Here is an 18913-nt window from a genome sequence, read left to right as displayed (position 1 = left end):
TGTCAAAACTTGAGAAACCAAGTGGATATGTACTTTGGTTTATATGTAATGAGTCATTGGCAATTTCTAAATTAAATTGAGTTTGGTTTGCATGAGCTTGTTTATACATGATTTTGATTGTGACTAACTAAAGTCGGAGAGAGAAATGGAATTGGCGATTTTTTCTCTGAGTCAGGAAAAATAGCATTCACCGGATGGTCCGGTGTTTAGTGAAGTGAACACACGAGATGGTCCGGTGTTCAGAAGGTTTTCACATCAGAGTAAGTTAAGTCAGAGGCAAAAATAGAAGTGTACACCGGATGGTCTAGTGTTCAAGTGAGGAGTACAACAGACCATTTTCCAGGAGATGTGTTTCTTGGTGTTAGAATGAAGTTGAACACCAGATGGTCCAGTGATGAGCAGATGAGAGCACCGGACTATTTTTCAGGAGGAGCAATTATTCAGAGGAATAGCTTTGTACACACCAGAAGGTCCAGTGCCTGACAGTGTGCACACCGGATGCTTCACCGGAGCATTTTATAGGAGATGGTGCAAAATGGTCATCAGGTATGATTGCACACACCAGATGGTTCGGTGATGGGCGTTTATGTACACTGGAGGCTTCACCGGAGTGTTTTCCAGAGCTTTTGCATTCATGCAATAGAAGATGGGATTACACACACCGGATGGTCCGGTGTTCAGAAGGAGTATACACCTGATCATCTTGTGTTCACGATTTTTCTGAGATGAGCATTTCTACAAAAAATTTTATTATGACTAATTAGAGATAGAATTGGAGAAATGTGTGTGCTTATCTTGTCATGTGTAAGTGATGGATGCAACTTGATGGTCGACGGCGGGATGATCAGGGCTAAGCGGGGTACTTGCTGCCAGACGAGCAAGGAGGCCGGGAGGAGTCAAGGGTGATCTAAGCTGTACATGTGGAGGGCAAGCAAGGCATGAGATGGTGGATGAAGACGGCTTATTGACAAAGTCAAGCAAAAGGGATGCCGGTGCAACTGACACGGCGGTCCGAGGGATCGGGAGTGGGAGAGACTTGCTGGCGGTCGAGATAGCAAAATGGAATACATGCATCGACATCGGGTGTCTTACTTAACGTGTAAGCAAGTGGCGGTGATTCACGCTTTAAGAAGCATGTGAGGTGGTTTCGCGGTTTGGCCTCAAAATCGTGGGGAAGTGTGAAGTAGACATAACATCATCATGAAGCTTGCGTCGAGACGAAGCTAAGTCATGAAGGCGCCACAGCAGTTCGATGGATGAGGAAAAATATGGACAGAAATACCCTCGGTGGTAGGTAGGAGTGTATTGGAAAAGAGGAGCATTTTAGGAACAATCTAGGAAACTTAAGGATCAAGGAAACTAGGCTATAAATAGAGGGGGAGGGCTAGTTGAGCCCTCTTGAGCCAGCCATTTGAGATTGTTTGCTTGGATTTTAGAGGAGAGGAATATGAGAGCTTAGCCTTTGTGTTAGGTGAGAGCTTTTTGGATGCAAAAATACTCGATAATAGCCCGAAAATAGGGCGTTCCTCTACAAGAAATGAAGTTTATGTTTCCTTTGGTACTTGTGTTCATCTCCTAATAATTTCCCTCTATTAGCTTCCTTTGCAAGTTTGCAAGTCTTTCGATTTTCGGTTGTGATTTTCGTTTTTGTTTTTGTTGAAGAGCTGAATTTTTCCATCGCGTTGGAGTTGTTCTTGTTGATAAAGGGATAAGAATCATCTATGAGTTAGTCTTAAACCATCCCTTGCCTTTAGATTATCAACTTTGAGACTCTCTTTACCCGGTGCCTATATCTTCGAATCTATGTATATCAAGTTGTAAGCTTTTTGTGACTATGACTCTTGGAATTGATTTCTATGGAACCTAGAGTTCATATTCATCCATGAGAGCCATGCTTTCTTTAGGTATTTTTGTTGTGTTTTATTTCTCTCAGTTTTGTTGCTTCCGCTTATTGATTTGAGGTGTGTTGGGTGAAAAGATTAGGATAGACCATCCAAGAAATTGGTGAGGTTCATATTCACCCCATCTAGTCATCTTTCTCGGTCCTATTGTTGGTATCATAGCCGAGTTTGATCACTTGTTGACCTTAACCGGCTTTGTGATCCATATGTGACAATGGAGAGACATGGGAAGATCTTGTTCTTTGAAAGTTGTGACTTTTCATACTGGAAGGTGCGCATACAGGCTTATCTCTTAAGCCAAGGAAGTGCTATATAGGAGGTTGTAGACTCCAACTATGAAATTTCTATCGCTCACACTTCTCAGGCCCAGATTAAACAATATGAAACCAACAACAAGGCTAGAAATATATTGTTGACCAGTCTAAGTCGTAATGAGTTTGATAGAGTTCAGCACCTCCGTATTGCTAGAGAGATTTGGTCCATTCTTAGTGTCTTTCATGAGGGCACTAACCAAATCAAGGCTATGCGTCAAAGCACATACAATCGGGAATATCAAATGTTTGTGCAAGGTCCCGGAGAGTCTTTGGATGCTATGTTTGTAAGATTTGATGGAATTGTTAGCTATCTTAGATCCAATGGGGTTTTGCCTTATTCTGATCATGAGAAAGCGATCAAGCTTCTCTATACTCTTGACCGTAGCATTTGGGAAGTAAAGATCTCTAGCATTGAGGAGTCATCCAGTTATGATACAATATCTTGTGATTAACTCTTCAGTAAGCTAAAGTCCACGAAAATAGCCAAGGCGGCTAGGATAGGTCTAGGAAACCCCCTGTTGACAGAACAAGGTGTTGGTTTCAGGATCTAGTAGTGGCAGTAAGGCAGGAGTTGGTTCTTCTTGTACTAACCCTTCACCTGGTGGATTTGCTTTGTTTTCCTTGGTCTCTATCACAGAAGAGCAGATAGATACACTTGATGACGAAGATTTAGCATTGATCGTGAAGAAGTTCACCCGCTTCTACAACAACCAACAAGACCAGAGGAGAGGTGGCTCTCGTTCTTGTTATGAGTATAGTGACACCACTCATTTCAAAGCAGACTGCCCCAATCTCCAGAAGAAGGACGACCGCAACCACGACCATAACAAGCACAAGAAGATCAAGAAGCCCTTCTTCAAGAACCACGACAAGATGGCCAAGAAGGCGACCAAGGCAGCATCACGAGCTTTTGTGGTGGTGCTCAGTAACATCGACATGTCCTTAAGCGAGGATGAGAGATCAGAAGAGGAGGATCCGCCTGTGAAGAACAAGAAGAAAAACAAGGACTTCACCAGCCTTTGCTTCATGGCGGAGGACTACGATAGCGACCCCGGGCTTGATCCTTCTGAGGCATCATCTTCCTACGACCAACTTTCTGTTCAGGTTGATACATTGAATGATGCTCTGGTTAGCCATGATAGATTACTTAAGAAAGCAGTTCGAGACGTTAAGGAACTTAAGTATAGTCTAGAATATTCATTGTCTAAGCTTGAGGTTCTTAGGTCTAGGGCTAAGGATGAGGATTGTGAAGGTTGTGTGGTTGTCATGACTGAGTTTGCTGAGCTTTAGACTTTGCATGCTCTAAGTCGTCAGTCGGCTTGAGACTGCTGAGAAGAAGATTCTTGAGGAGGAGTCTAGATATACTCTCTTAGGCGCTTGCAAAAATTTCCCTTTGCTTGCAAAGGATGTTGAAATGAAAGATAAATGCATTAAGGAGTTAGTATCTAGATTGCAGAGTGTTCGATGTTCAAAGGATGTGCAGCCAAACTGTTCCACCTTCATCGTCTTTAAGGACAAACTTAGCTAGGTTAAAGGACAAGTTTAGAAGCTCATGGCTGAGAATGAGTACCTCCTTTCTCTTGTGGAGAAGTACTCAGAAGGTAAGGGCAAAATGGATTTGATCTTGGCTAAAACAAAGATGCGTGCAGATAAGGCAAGGTTAGCTTTAGGGTTGGGTTTTGAGAGAGTGACCTACAATAGACCAAGTAAGATTGTATTCACCACATCCACTATCCTAGAGTCTGAAAAATCCAATATCAATGCCACATAGCTTGTGCTAGAAAAAAAAATCCTACACCAAAAATTAAGAAGAGAGAGCTTCCAAAGATACAACCCAAGAGAGCTCTTTAGCCTAAGATGAAAGCTCCTGTGATAGAACCTAGAGTCACCAACAAGCTAGTTCCTAAGAGACGCAATGTGTGCACCTACTGCCAGAGAGAGGGTCACCTAGTTAAGTTCTGTTTTCACCGTAGAAGAGATGACTGGCGTGAGTGGAAGTGAAGCAATCGAGACATGTATCACCCCTCTTTTGGTGAACATGAGCATTTTCCTCTCTCTCGCTCATGAGTTTCTGACACTTTTCAGTTCTCTTCTAGAAGCGGTGCCCGGCGTAGATCATACCACGACTCATATGGTTTTGGTCTATGTGTCAGAGGATTTGAGTCACAGCGCTTTGGCGGCCCACGATTTCCTCATCGTGGTACTCACCCCCAGCGTACTAGGTCTGATTTACATACACCTACTTTCATTTCATCTTCTTGAGCGACTTGGTGCTGGATTCCCAAGAAGTTTCTGACTTACCCTAGCACTGAGTACTCGAGCTTGTCTCACTTTGTGTAGGTGGCAGGTGGAGGCCTGAAGAACAAGTGGTTCATCGACTTTGGTTACTCGCGCCATATGACCTGAGATGCATCATGGTTCTCCAGCCTCACCCCGATGAAGCGGTATGAGTACATCACATTCGGGGATAATAGAAAGGGAAGAGTGAAGGCCAAAGGTATGGTAAAGATGAGTGAGAGTTTTACTTTCAGAGATGTGGCTTTGGATGAGCATTTGGAATACAACTGGCTTTCTGTATCTCAGTTATTGGATGGGGACTTGGAAGTACGCTTCAAGCGCAATGCTTCTTGAGTTCTTGATTCCTCGAGCACTTTGGTTTGTCAGATTTCTTGAGTTCGGAGAGTTTTTGGAGGCGATTTTTCTGAGTTTTATGGTTCTTCTCGGTGTTTAATTGCACAACCTTCATTTAAGCTTTGGATGTGGTATAGGAGGCTAGGGCACATAAGTTTTGATTTGCTCTCGCGTTTGAGTGCTCTTGGCTTGATTCGAGGATTGTCCAAGCTCAAGTTTGAGAAGAATCTTGTTTGTGCTCCTTGTCGGCATGGCAAGATGGTTACCGCCTCTCACCCACCAGTTAATCTGGTGATGATTGAACGATTGGGAGAACTTCTCCATATGGACACTGTTGGTCCTTCCTGAATTCGTTCGGTGGGTGGAAAGTGGTATATACTTGTCATTGTTGATGATTTCTCTCGCTATTCTTAGGTGTTCTTTCTTGTGAGCAAGGATGAGGTGTTTTCACATTTTTGGAGCTTAGCTTTGAGATTGTTCAAGGAACTCCCTGGTGCATTGAAAGCAATTCGCAGTGATAATGGCATAGAGTTCAACAACTATCTCTTTGATTCTTTCTGTCTTGAACATAGCATTGAGCATCAATTTTCTGCCCTACGTGTTCCTCAGTAAAATGGCGTTGTTGAAAGAAAGAACAGAACTTTGGTTGAGATGGTTAGGATGATGCTTCATGAGCATAGGACTCCTAGGAAGTTTTGGGCAGAGGCTATTAGCACAACTTGTTATATCTCAAATTAGATTTTCTAGCACTCGATCTTGAATTTGACTTCTTATGAGTTGCACATCTGAGAGTCTTTGGATGTCATTACTTCATCCTAAAGTGTGGTAATCTTGATAAGTTTGAGTTATGTTCTTCTGATGGGATTTTCTTGAGATATTCTCTGCATGGTCATACTTGCAGGGTTTATAATCTTAACACTAATACCATCATGGAGTCCTGTGTTGTGACCTTCGATGAATCAACCCTTTGTGTCATTTCTGTTCTTGAGTGTGCAGGTGATCAAGAGATGAGTGATAGCATCTTTGTAGATGGTGACCTTCTAGCTCTCGGTGATGATGAGGATGATCCACTACTTCCTGCTATCGCACCTACTCTTGAGCTGGCTCTTGCTTCTTCGACACTGGCAGAGGGTCCTGCAGCCTCTACTTCCACTTCAGTAACTTTCGAGTCTGCACCAACAGTGTTTGAGGGGGAGATATACCCATAGAGTGAGGCCCCTAAATACATTCAGCGGAGACACCCTCTATAGATGATGATCGGTGATCTCAATGAAAAGGTAACGAGGTCCAAGTCTGCTCAACATGCTCATTTCACTAATTCTACATTTGTTGCTTCTTTTGAGCCCCATGATGTTGGACACACTCTTTCTGATTCAAATTGCGTCAATGCCATGCATGAAGAACTTGAGAACCTTGAGAGAAACCAAGTTTGGGCTCTTGTAGATCCACCTCCAAATATTCAAACCATAGACACAAAAGGAGTTTTCAAAAACAAGCAGAGGAATGGATCTGTAGTAAGAAACAAAGCACGTCTTGTGGCCCAGGATTTCACTCAGATAGAGGGGATAGATTTTGGAGAGACCTTTGCACTAGTAGCTAGATTAGAAGCTATTAGGATCCTCCTTACATTTTTGGCATCCAAGAGTTTCAAGTTTATCAAATGGATGTCAAAAGTGTCTTCCTAAATGGGTTTATACAGGAAGAGGTCTATGTCGGTTTTGAGCACCCCAAATACCCACATAAAGTATACAAGCTTTAGAAGGCTTTCTATAGGCTTAAGCAGCCACCTAGGGCTTGGTATGATAGGCTGAAGTTTTTCTTACTAGAGCATGGGTATGTGATGAGGTTTGTAGATAAAACCTTGTTCACCTTAAAGCATGATAATGATTTCTTACTTGTTTAGATTTATGTGGATGATATCATTTTTTACGGCTCATCTTCCACTCTTGTGGCCAAGTTTGCAGAAACTATGAGCAGCAAATTTGAGATATCGATGATGGGCGAGCTCAACTTCTTTCTTGGGCTTCAAATCAAGCAATGCAAGCAAGGTACATTCGTCCATCAGATGAAGTACACCAAGGATCTGCTGAAGAAGTTCGGTATGAGTGATGCGAAGCCCTTGGCGACGCCGATGGCTACCTCGATCGCACTTGATCCATATGAAGATGGTGAGACAGTAGACCGGCGGGAGTACAGGAGCATGATTGGCTCCCTCCTGTACCTGACGGAGACAAAGCCTGACATCCACTTCGTCATTTTCCTGTGTGCTCGCTTCCAAGCATCATCAAGGACATCTCATCGCCAAGAGCTGAAGCGCATATTGAGATATGTGAAACACACCCTTGAGTATGGTCTTTGGTATTTTGCATCTTCTTCGCTTTCTCTTCGAGGTTTTTCGGATGCTAACTTTGCTAGTTGTAGGATTGATAGGAGTAGTACATCATGTACTTGTCATTTTCAGGGTACCTCTCTTGTTTGTTGGTCTTCTCGCAAACAGTCTAGTGTTTCCCAGTCAACTACTGAAGTTGAATATGTTGCTGCCGCTAACTGTTGTTCTCAGATTTTATGGATGGTTGCTACTTTGTGAGATTTTGGTTAGACTTCAAGAGTGCGCCCCTTTTGTGTGATAACACCAGTGTTATAAGCTTAGATAATAACTCAGTCTAGCACTCAAGAACCAAACACATAGATGTGAGATTTCACTTCTTGCGAGACCATATTGAGAAGGGAGATATTGACTTGCGATACATAGATACCCAACACCAGCTTATCGACATCTTTACCAAACCTCTAGATGCAACCAGGTTTGCCTTTCTAAGGGGAGAGCTTAGAGTGTGTCATCCTTATGGCATTGTGTGAGAGGGAGTTGCCATTATACATACTCTATCTTATTTTTGTTGCATTTGCATTGCATAGCATTCTGTAAGATAATCATAGTAGTTGAGGTTTGGCTTGTATGTCTTTAGCATTTTCAGTTGCTAGTCTTAAATTTGGACTAAATTGAGTAGTTGTACAGAGCAATCTTTTAAACCTAAGCTCCTCTCGATGCTATATGACATAAAACATTTCAAGCAAGCTAGCTTTCCTAAAGATGATATTTGGTAATTTTATGAATCATATAAACTATAAAATGCTACATTCTGGATCACCATATTCATATAGCTTTGGCTTAGTCAATACCTGTGTTAAGGCTAGTTTGATGAATATCTTGTCTATGCTTCTTGGTTCAAGACAATGAATTAGGAAACATTGCACTATATTTTCTATCTTTGTCAAATGTTTAGCTCATGATAGAACCTTGGGGGAACTTGTGTTCCTTGTGTCGTAAAGACACTACTTGACTTAATCTCGTGAAAACTTGATAATTTGTGAAATTTGAATAATCTTGAGCAATCAAGTTTCTTGTGCTAAAATGTGATCCAATACAGTTGTCTTAATGCCTCGAGGTATTTGTCGTACCCAATCATGCGACACTTCGCTTGGATAAGAGATAACTTGAGGATAAAATGAATTACAAAGAATTGTACCTAAATGTTCAATTTTTCTTTTAATCACTTGATCTAACTAAGTCTTGATTTCATATGTGAGCGTTTGCAAAGCTTACTATCATGAATGATTGTTTGCCTAGTTCGAGATTGAAGTTTGCTAGTTCTTAATGCTTGTATTGCCTCAGCACGAGCGAATACTTATGTGGTGGTCCTTACCATGATTCAGCTATGCGAACTTAAATGCGCTATCAATTCTTCAGGTTTAGCTTGTGTAGCTTCATGCTCTTGTGTCACTGCCTCTTTTTGAGCCTTTGTGCGATTATGAGCTCCATCTTCTACTTTCTATAGCCCTTTGATGTTTCTAACAGTTGCAAATATTTTGTAGTATACTTGTGGAAGCTCATTAGGATTGCATGTTCATGCATTGCATGGTGTTCGTCTTTGATGTTTTCATTGCCAAAGGGGAGAAATTATGCACTAAACTACAAAGAAGAATCTTGCATAAATGAAAGTTATTCATTGTCACCAAGGGGGAGAGAAGAATGTTCTGATTTTGGTTTGGCTTTGGCTTCGGGCTTTTGCATTCCATCTTATGCTCAATGATCATGTTCTTACTTTTCTTTGGTTTTCTATCACTTAGATATATCAATTGGTTTATGTGCTTTAACTCATTCCTTGTTTTTCATGTGTGTTATCAATGGACTCATCAAGGAGGAGATTGAGAAACTAAGTGAATATGTACCTTGGTTTATAAGTGATGAGTCATTGACAATTTCTAAATTTAGTTGAGTTTGGTTTGCATGAGCTTGTTTATGCAAGATTTTGATTGTGACTAACCAAAGTTGGAGAGAAAAATGGAATTGACGATTTTGTCTCTGAGTTAGGAAAAATAGCACTCACCAGATGGTCCGGTATTTACTGAAGTGAACACACCGGATGGTCCAGTGTTCAGAAGGTTTTCACGCTATAGTATTTCAAGTCAAAGGCAAAAATAGAAGTGTACATCAGATGGTCCAGTGTTCAAGTGAGGAGTACACCGGACCATTTTTCAGGAGATGTGTTTCTTGGTGCCAGATTAAAGTTGAATACCAGATGGTCCGGTGATGAGTAGATGAGAGCACCGGACTATTTTCCAAGTGGAGCAATTATTCAGACAAATGGCTTTGTACACACCAGATGGTCTGGTGCCTGACAGTGTGCACACCGGATGCTTCACTGGAGCATTTTCCAGGAGATGGTGCAAAATAGTTATCTGGTGTGATTGCACACACCGGATGGTCTGGTGATGGGCGTTTGTGTACACCGGAGGCTTCACCAAAGTGTTTTCCAGAGTTTTTGCATTCATACAATGGAAGATGGGATTACACACACCGGATGGTCTGGTGCTCAGAAGGAGTGTACACCGGATCATCCGATGTTCACGATTTTTCTGAGATGAGCATTTCTATAGGATTTTTTTATTATGACTAATTAGAGATGGAATTGGAGAAACGTGTATGCTTGTCTTGTCATGTGTAGATGATGGATGTAACTTGACGGTCGATGGAGGAATGATAGGGGCTAAGCGGGGTGCTTAGTGCCAGACGATTAAGGAGGCCGGGCGGAGTCAAGGGTGATCGTAGTTGTACATGTGGAGGGCAAGCAAGGCATGAGATGGTGGATGAAGACGGCGTGTTGACAAAGTCAAGCGAAAGGGATGCTGATGCAAGTAACAAGGTGGCCTGAAGGATCAAGAGCGGGAGAGACTTGCCAACGATCGAGATTGCAAGATAAAGTACAGGCGTTGACATCGGGTGGCTTGCTTAATGTGTAAGCAAGTGGCGGTGAGTCATGCTTTGAGAAGCGTGCGAGGTGGTTTCGCTTTTTGGCCTCAAAACCGTGGGAAAGTGTGAAGTGCATGTGGTATCATCACGAAGCTTACGTCGAGACGAAGCTAAGTCATGAATGCGCCACAGTCGTTCGATGGACGAGGAAAAAGATGGACGAAAATATCCTCAGTGGTAGGTAGGAGTGTATTGGAAGAGAGGGATATTGTGAGAATAATCTAGGAAACTTAGATGTCAAGGAAACTAGATTATAAATAAAGGGGAGGGCTGGTTGAGCCCTCTTGAGCCAGCCATTTGAGATTGTGTGCTAGGATTATAGAGGAGAGGAAGATGAGAGCTTAGTCTTTGTGTTAGGTGAGAACTTTTTTATACAAAAACACTCTGTAATCCGTCGAAAATATGGCATTTCTCTACAAGAAATGAAGTTTATGTTTCCTCTTGTGCTTGTGTTCATCTCTTTCTAGTTTCCCTCTATTAGCTTCCCTTGGAAGCTTGCAAGTCTTTCGGTTTTTTGTGTGATTTTCATTTTTGTTGAAGAGCTGAATTTTTCTATCGCATTGGAGTTGTTCTTCTTGTTGCTAGAGGAATAATTATCATCTATGAGTTGGTCTTAAATTATCCATTACCTCTGGATCATCAACTTGGAGACTCTCTTCACCCGTGCCTATTTTTTCGAATCTAAGTGAATCAAATTGCAAGCTTTTGTAGCTATGACTCTTGAAATTGATTTTTATGGAACTTAGAGTTCATATTCATCCATAAGAGTCATGCTTTCTTCAGAGATTTTTGTTGTGTTTTATTTCTCTCAGTTTTGTTGCTTCTGCGTATTGATTTGAAGTGTGTTAGGTGAAAAGATTGAAATAGACCATCCAAGAAATTAATGAGGTTCCTATTCACCTCTGTAGTCATCTTTCTCGATCATACTAAACTAGAAACACTGTTTCGCTGGAACTGAAACTAAAGTGTTGGTTCCAAAAAAAAAAACGTATTTGTTCTACGAATGAGTAATCAGGTAAGTGCGTTAAATGTAACCCAACAGGAAAGCTCAGCATATTTGTTTCTCCTTTTCCACTGACGCATGTGTGTTTACTGTATTCCTTGTTCCGTTGTTCACGATCCAGAAACAAGTAACTTTTTTATTATTCTAGCAGACGTAATTACTTTGTTCTAATATAGGACTTTTCAATCAATTTAGAGAGAAAGGAAAACAAAGCAAATTATGCAGGCAAAATCGTCATTTGCAGTCCCGGGCTGTGTGAAACCATGCATGTCATGTGATGGTGGCACGTCCTTGATCCAATCAGCATCGTTTTTTGCAAAATACAGCAGATATGATGAAGCACAAATCAATCGTCACGGCCTCACCTGCTCAGAACGTGACGTGGAGTCCTGGACAGCTGACCAGAATAAATACTACAACCACGTACGGCATCAAAAACTACTTCTATCTATAGCTTAAGGTATCCGTTTTAAATTATTTATTTATTAGGATAATAAGAATAATTTATGATTCATTTTTTACTATGCCTTTAAATACATTCATATATTTATTTCAACGTCGGTGAGTTACTTATTTTTATCATTTATTGATTAGAGGTAGCATGATCATTTTATTGTACTTTTTCACTTAATTTTAATATTTTTTAATTTATGTATAATGATAGATGTGAATAAATATTACGAAATAGCAGAGGTATGAACTTATGCTCAACAGCAACTAATCATCTCTCACGTATTAGTTTGTCCCGATTCCAAGACACGACAAACTGGCCGGCCGCCTGCATGACCCAGAGATTGGGCTTCCACAAATTAAAAAGAAATGAACGATTGGTGCCTACGCCATGCTGCTGACGCTACCCACGGTGACGCACGCAGTACAACGTGGGTAGCGTGCCGGGTTCGTGGTCATTGGTGAATGATGCCATCACAAACCGTGATGCGCTGCTTGTTTCGGTCTTCCAAATAAAAGGGTAAAGTGCAGGGCCAAATTATATCGTGATCATTCCATTAATTAAGCTGTGTCCAATTAATGTTAGCTTGCGTCCTTGCCCGATGTGATTAACCACTCAACCAGCCTTGATTAGTGGCACGTTCTGACGAGAGAGCAAAGTCTTAGTAAAATTCGCGGGAGCTTGATTACGTATCCATGCCCGGACGTCACACTTGTTGCGTTGCTGCAATTATTCAACAACTGATCTTCCCTCGATCGCTGCAAAACCACGTGAAGCCCACACACCATGGGGAACCAACCACCTGTTTACTCCGACTCAATCTGCGAGTGTTTATATTATTATTGTGGTTCATACTCTATGTCGGTTTTATATGTGTTTTCCTTAAAAAAAATTATCATGGTTCATCTCATTATTTATATTGTAAAAATATACATATTTTTAGTCTCGTGATTCTGTATCTGATGTACTCTTTCAAGGGATTTATGGGGTTCTCAAAAAATATGTTCGTAACCGGTCTCAATTCTCAAGGTGGTTGAGTTCTATGTCGATTACATGAATCTCAACCCGATTGATGTGCATGTATCTCATCATGAGGGGAGGCTCAAGGGAAAGGGACAAGAGGAATGAAAGCAATCCTTACTAACAATCATGTTTCATTCACGCGAGTACATTTTATAGTTTTGCAACAATTAATTGTAGTGAGCTCGTATATCAACATCCACAAGAATATGCTACGCATCAAAAACCCAAGAAAGTCAAAGGTTTGAATCACGAGAGAGAACAGGGACCAATTTGTTGTTTGGTTACATTTATGATGGGCATGCATACAGATTGTATTCAGTTGAATTGGTTGGCAAAGGAACCGTCAACCACAATGCTGACATTATAATGATACAACATAAATGGGTTTACAATTTATACAAGAGCCACCCAAGATAGTGAGAGCATCAGCCAAAACAATGGTGTCTGTATAGATGTCTATGACAACATAGGTAAGAAGGACACATATGGATTCATAGAGGAGATTTGACAGCTCGATTATATGATTCGCTTTAATTCATATTAAGGACATGCTAATTTGTAGTATTGATTAAGGATATATTTTAATTTGTATTAATTAAAGATATGATTTTATTTTTTTAAATTAACGACGTGCCTCAATTACACTTGAATATGCATTTTTCATTTGTATCAATATAATGTAAATAATGTATTGTTAATAAGCTTTAGTACAAAATAGAATGCTAATAAAAAATATATTAAAATAGATAACTGCCGGTTCACAACTAATTCCGTATCACTGCCGATTGTGTTATCCATCATTATCACCAGATTTGTGAATAGATCCGGCTATGATAATGTATCACTGCCGATTGTTTTAACAATCAGCAGTGATAAGACAACAGGAGTACATTTTATAGTTTTGCAACAATTAATTGTAGTGGGCTCGTATATCAACATCCACAAGAATATGCTATGCACCAAAAACCCAATAAAGTCAAAGGTTTAGATCACGAGATGGATCACGAGAGAGAACACGGACCAGTTCGGTGTTTGGTTACATTTATGATGGGCATGCATACAGATTGTATTCAGTTGAACTGGTTGGCAAAAGAATCGTTAACCACAATACTGATGTTATAAGGATACAACATAAATGGGTATACAATTTATACGAGAGCCACCCAGGATAGCGAGAGCATCAGTCAAAACAACGGTGTCTGTATAAATGTCTATGACAACATGGGTAAGAAAGACACCTATGGATTCATAGAGGAGATTTGGTAGTTCGATTATAAGATTCGCTTTAATTCATATTAAGGACATGCTAATTTGTATTTATTAAGGATATATTTTAATTTGTATTAATTAAAGATATGATTTTATTTTTTTCAATTAAGGACGTGCCTCAATTACACTTGAATATGCATTTTTCATTTGTATCAATATAATGTAAATAATATATTGTTAATAAGCTTTAGTACAAAATATAATGCTAATAAAAAATATTAAAATAGATAATTATCGGTTCATAACTAAAACCGTATCACTACCGGTTATCTTATCAATTATTATCACTATAGATTTGTGAATAGAATCAGCTATGATAATGTATCATTAACAATCAGCAGTGATAAGCCAGATAACCACTATGTTAAACCCCAGTTTTTCTCCCATTGAGTTCCTGTCCAAAATATGGTCTACTGTATATTCTGGCACCAGGGGCATTATTCACCTAACACTTGTGAAATAATATTTAATATATAAAGAGTACTTCTCTTTTGCACCTAAACACGCAATATACATTCTTTAATCAACACAGCTTAATTTTTACTACGTATGAGACTACGGGTAATTTAATTAGTTGTCTGCATCAAATTAATTAATCCAGCACCTATGCTTATTAATCATAATATTGTCTCCTTGGTCAATTGTTGAGCACTTCAGCCCTTCTTCTACACCATATGAAAAGCAACATCCAAACTATCCAAAGTTCAAAACCCAGTCCAAGCCCGCCATTCACATTTGCAACTCCACCATCTGAAGAGTAACATCCCTCCCCCCCCCCCCCCTGGATCTATCCATGTCAACGCGGCTTATGTCCGAGACTATGTCGCCTTCGCCGTCGCCGTCTCCCTCCGACCGTATGGACGTGGCGATCCAGGAGCTCAGGAGGGGCACCCAACTGGCGGCGCTGCTCAGGCAGCAGGTGGAGCTCATCCCGGAGCATGACCACCGCGACGTCGCGGTGGCCAACGTCAGCGAGATATCCATGGCCATAGAGTCGTCGCTCTGCATCCTCCAGTCCGAAAGCGAGCACTGCTCCTCCTCTGTGGCCATGGCTTCGCCAGCAGCCTACTCTGATGGCGCCTCTAGGACAAGAAATGGTGCCGTCGCCCGTACCAGGAAGGCAAGGCACCGGCGAGGCAGGCATGGAGAGGAGCACCCAATGTGAGTCCTATGAAGCAGTGAATTTTATTGCGTAATTCATGCTGCAGTAAGTGTTGAAACTTAAACATGCATATAGCTTGGGGATCTGCATAAGAGAAGGATCTGCGCGGTCTATAGCGGATGGGCTTATAGCCAGTGGCAAAACACTCAAAGGTGAGTTGAGCTGGTGGGGTTCGATCCCCGTTCCACACCCCTGTCTCCTTGAAGACCGTGCAGTTGGGAAAGCGCCGTTCAAAAAAAATTAGCAGATCTATAGTCTCATTTTGGGTTTCAGGAACTAAATAACTCATGTCATTATTACTACTGCATTTGCTTTCTTGCTCCATTAGTTACCTCTCGCTTTTGAGAGTAAAGAAAATGGAACATTAGTTTATGAGTAGCTAGAGATTTCCAGATCTACCTTCCAAAAGAAAGGGGAAGAGAAGATCAGGTGTTTATGAATAGATCTCGTTTTATCCCAGTTCATCTGGTGTGGCATATGGTGTAGATGTGTGGTTGCTTCTCGCGTAGGCGCGTATTAGGATCTATATTTCATGGTTATTACCTGGAAAGTTTATATAAGGTGATGCTGTAAAATTACATTCTGTTTCTCCTGCATATCGTTATATATATATTCAGCAAGGAGATACTGACTGAGGCACCAGAAAACGATCGGTTCCACTGGAGGAAATATGGCGAGAAGAAGATCCTCGATGCTGAATATCCAAGGTACGTATCTTTGATGGAGTTTCATCCCTCCTCTAACTCTAAATCATTTTATCTAGATTGGCATTAGCTCATGAAGTTCATCTATTTCCTCATGTCAATCAATAGAATGAAGCAAGAATCCTTTTTTGTTTAAAGGAACGCCTTTAGAGAATATATAAATACTCAATAGTACTACTCAACTTATAAAACACACCGTTTGGGTTACTAAAATAATATGGGTTGTCACTCGTCTCATTTGCTTTGATATTATGATTTTTAGTGCTAGACCCATTTCGGGCTGGATTAGCTTCCTCAAGAAGCTGCGTTATGCTTAGTCCTTGTTGTGGTTATGGGGAGTCTTTGTTTCTACAAGAGCAACTTTTCTGAGAAGCATCTTTGCAACTGGCTTTTGGCTTCTAGCTAGTTATTAAGTATCTTTTTCTTCATTAAAAATCAGATCCAAAACTACCTATTTAGGGGAGCCTCTGCTTCCTCAAGAACAACAAAGAATACATCATGTGGAGTAGTTGGTGCTTAAGTTTCCGTTCACCGGCTTGAGGGTGAAGCTAAATTAAGATCCACCAAATAGGACCATATTCTTGTTTTTGTTTATTGTGGGTTGTAGCTTACAAGAGAGCTTCGACACTTGGACGGGCTATAGATACTAGACAGAATTTCCTTACTATATATTGTGTATGGAGCATAAAAGCAATTTTCCCTTTGTTCACTACTACAGGGAGGCCATGTTCCCCTCATATCTTGGAAAATGATCACCGCCCCTGATCAGCTCCTGTTCAGACCGAGCAGCTCATGTTCGACAACTCTGCTTGGTTTGAGCAATAGCTGATTGGGTGAGTATATTATGCTAGATTATCACAACCGGTTTAGCCACCACCCGATCGTGATAATCTAAGTATTATTGCAATCAGTTCTTATGAAACCTACCTACAACAATAATGAAGATAACTCAATCAGTTCTGGGTATATGGTTAAAAACCATCTGCGACGATCTTAGAAGGTCGTGGAGCAAAAAGCCAACTGTGATAACCCTGATCACATTCGGTTTTTTAAAACCAACTGTGATCATCGTATTTGAACTGATTGTACTTAGGTTTTTTTAAGCAATGGTTATATAAACATGAACTTATTAAGTTGATCATGCATGTTTAGGTTTTCCCGATAGATTATTGTAACTATCTTCATCTCATCAAAAAGTTAGAAGAGAGCACGGTCTACATTCTGTTTCTTTTTGAAATAGATAGACATTTACATATAGCATTTGCCGGCTGTTTATTTGATGTAGATCGCATAGGATTCACCGGTGTATAGGAAAACTACTGCTAATATATTGAAATCCCATCAAAAAGCCCTTGTCAAAAGTAGTTGTGATAATTTGAGTGCATGAAAATATGAAGATTTGACCAAAGTTCAGCATTATTTATTTTTTACTTTTAATTTGCTCGTTGAAGTAGTAGATATTGTGTAAACCGCAACAAGGCAAACGAGATTTTTTTTATCTCTCCAGGTACATAAGACAAGCACTCACTCTCCTTCGGCACAGTTTTCATAACTTCCACACGTACATGAAATCACCAAATCCGCCTGCCAATAAATTACTGCAGCTCGCTAGTTTGATTTCATTCCAGACTTTTATCAATAGGAAAAAATATTGTTGGTTTTAGATGCATGTTCATAAGTTGGGTTATACTCTTCTCAATAATAATAATAATAATAAGTTGGGTTATTAATTTGCAGGCTATACTACAAATGTGGTTACAGCAATGACTGCAAGTGCCCAGCAAAGAAATACGTGCAGCAGCAAAACAATAGCAGCCCTCCCATGTTCATGGTCGCCCTCATCAACAAGCATACGTGCGGCACTTTGTTCCCCAATGAGCCCAGCTCAAGCAGCGGTGCGGCGCAGGTGCTAGACTTCAGCAAGGCGTCACTTTCTCCTCCACTTATGGCTGGTGCCCGGGGATTGAAGAAAGATGAGGAAGCTAGCACGTCTATGACGATGCCTGCTACCTTTGCATACCATGAGTCGTCTCCTTCACTGCAATCGCTGTCTCCGAACGGAGATCAGGTCGGTTTTCCCCCGGGATTCGAGTGGTAGTTTGTCAAATTAGCTGAGATATATAGATTTATTTGGCACACCCGAGCATCTAGCCAAGGCAAACCCTAATAATTTAATGACTCTTATGGAGTTAGCTTGTTATATATTAGTATCAACTATGCAAAAATTTATGTCATTGCTCTCCCCAGTTGTGGCACATTACTAGATGTGTGGTGTCGGGCCCCTCCTTCAGGTCACCTTGTGCAACTTATACCAGTCCCTGGATCAGTAGCTAGTATGCACATATTTCCAGCAGAAGTAGACATCACAGGCATACATCGATTAAAGTACGATATTAAGGAATAACACAGAGTTCATTACAATAAAGGTCCGTAGGCATAATTAAATAAAGTCTCACAGCACAACGGAGACAACGTAAAAGCGACCCAAGCCCTATAGGCAATTTGAGTGCAGACGAAACCAAACTTTCCTATTCTTCATCTTCACCTTCAACGAAGTCGGCCTCTGGATCATCTGAATCCACATATAGCAAGAGTGAGTACATAAGGTACTCTGCAAGTCCTACCTCAAGGGGGGAAATTAGATGCATAGAGGTAAATTAAGGATAAGGCTGTAGATTCATTAGGTTTTGCAGAAAGCTAGTTTTTGATGCAAGGTTCAATTTGCAAAAACTATCTTAAAAGCTTTTTAGGGTAACACATAAGTTAAGTTTATGGGGTTGTTGGCCCTGGGAGAGATACTTCCATCCCGCCAGTTTCACACTTCTTTTGCCGGTGGACACACAGTCCGAGATACTCTAGGCACATAGCCAACACTTTTTGAGAACACGGACACACTGCCCACTCACACGCCAAGGAGGTACTCACGCCAGAAAGCTAATCATTATGACCGAACCATAGCATGTCCTTGACCGAGGACACGGCTATCCGGATAGGTTTAACACTCTGCAGAGGTTGCACACTTTACCCACAAGATATGCACATACTCCAATCTTAGCAACTAGTGGAACTATCATAACGAGATGCAACATCCTCACAACATAGCCACAATATCCACCCACGGGGCACTAAGATACCAGGGGCCTT

The 18913-nt window shown here is 40.9% G+C and overlaps 1 protein-coding gene across 1 annotated transcript; it reads left to right on the top strand.

Annotated features, from left to right (window-relative positions):
* Nucleotides 1–14723: 14723 nt before the first annotated feature.
* Nucleotides 14724–17867, top strand: LOC133928137 (probable WRKY transcription factor 62). The gene is made up of 3 exons (XM_062374399.1): nt 14724–15064; nt 15683–15772; nt 17507–17867. The coding sequence occupies exons 1-3, from the start codon at nt 14724–14726 to the stop codon at nt 17865–17867; spliced, it is 792 nt and encodes a 263-aa protein (XP_062230383.1).
* The last annotated feature ends 1046 nt before the right edge of the window (nt 17868–18913 follow it).

This window comes from Phragmites australis, chromosome 9, assembly GCF_958298935.1.
Source record: "Phragmites australis chromosome 9, lpPhrAust1.1, whole genome shotgun sequence".
Taxonomy (NCBI): Eukaryota; Viridiplantae; Streptophyta; class Magnoliopsida; order Poales; family Poaceae; genus Phragmites; species Phragmites australis.
The sequence above is the reverse complement of the archived record's forward strand: the minus strand, read 5'-3'. Positions and strand labels throughout refer to the sequence as shown.

Coding starts and splice junctions, on each gene's coding strand:
- LOC133928137 (XM_062374399.1), top strand. CDS start 14,724: ATGTCGCCTTCGCCGTCGCCGTCTCCCTCCGACCGTATGGACGTGGCG. Junction 15,065..15,682: donor CATGGAGAGGAGCACCCAAT/GTGAGTCCTATG, acceptor ATATATATTCAG/CAAGGAGATACTGACTGAGG. Junction 15,773..17,506: donor CTCGATGCTGAATATCCAAG/GTACGTATCTTT, acceptor ATTAATTTGCAG/GCTATACTACAAATGTGGTT.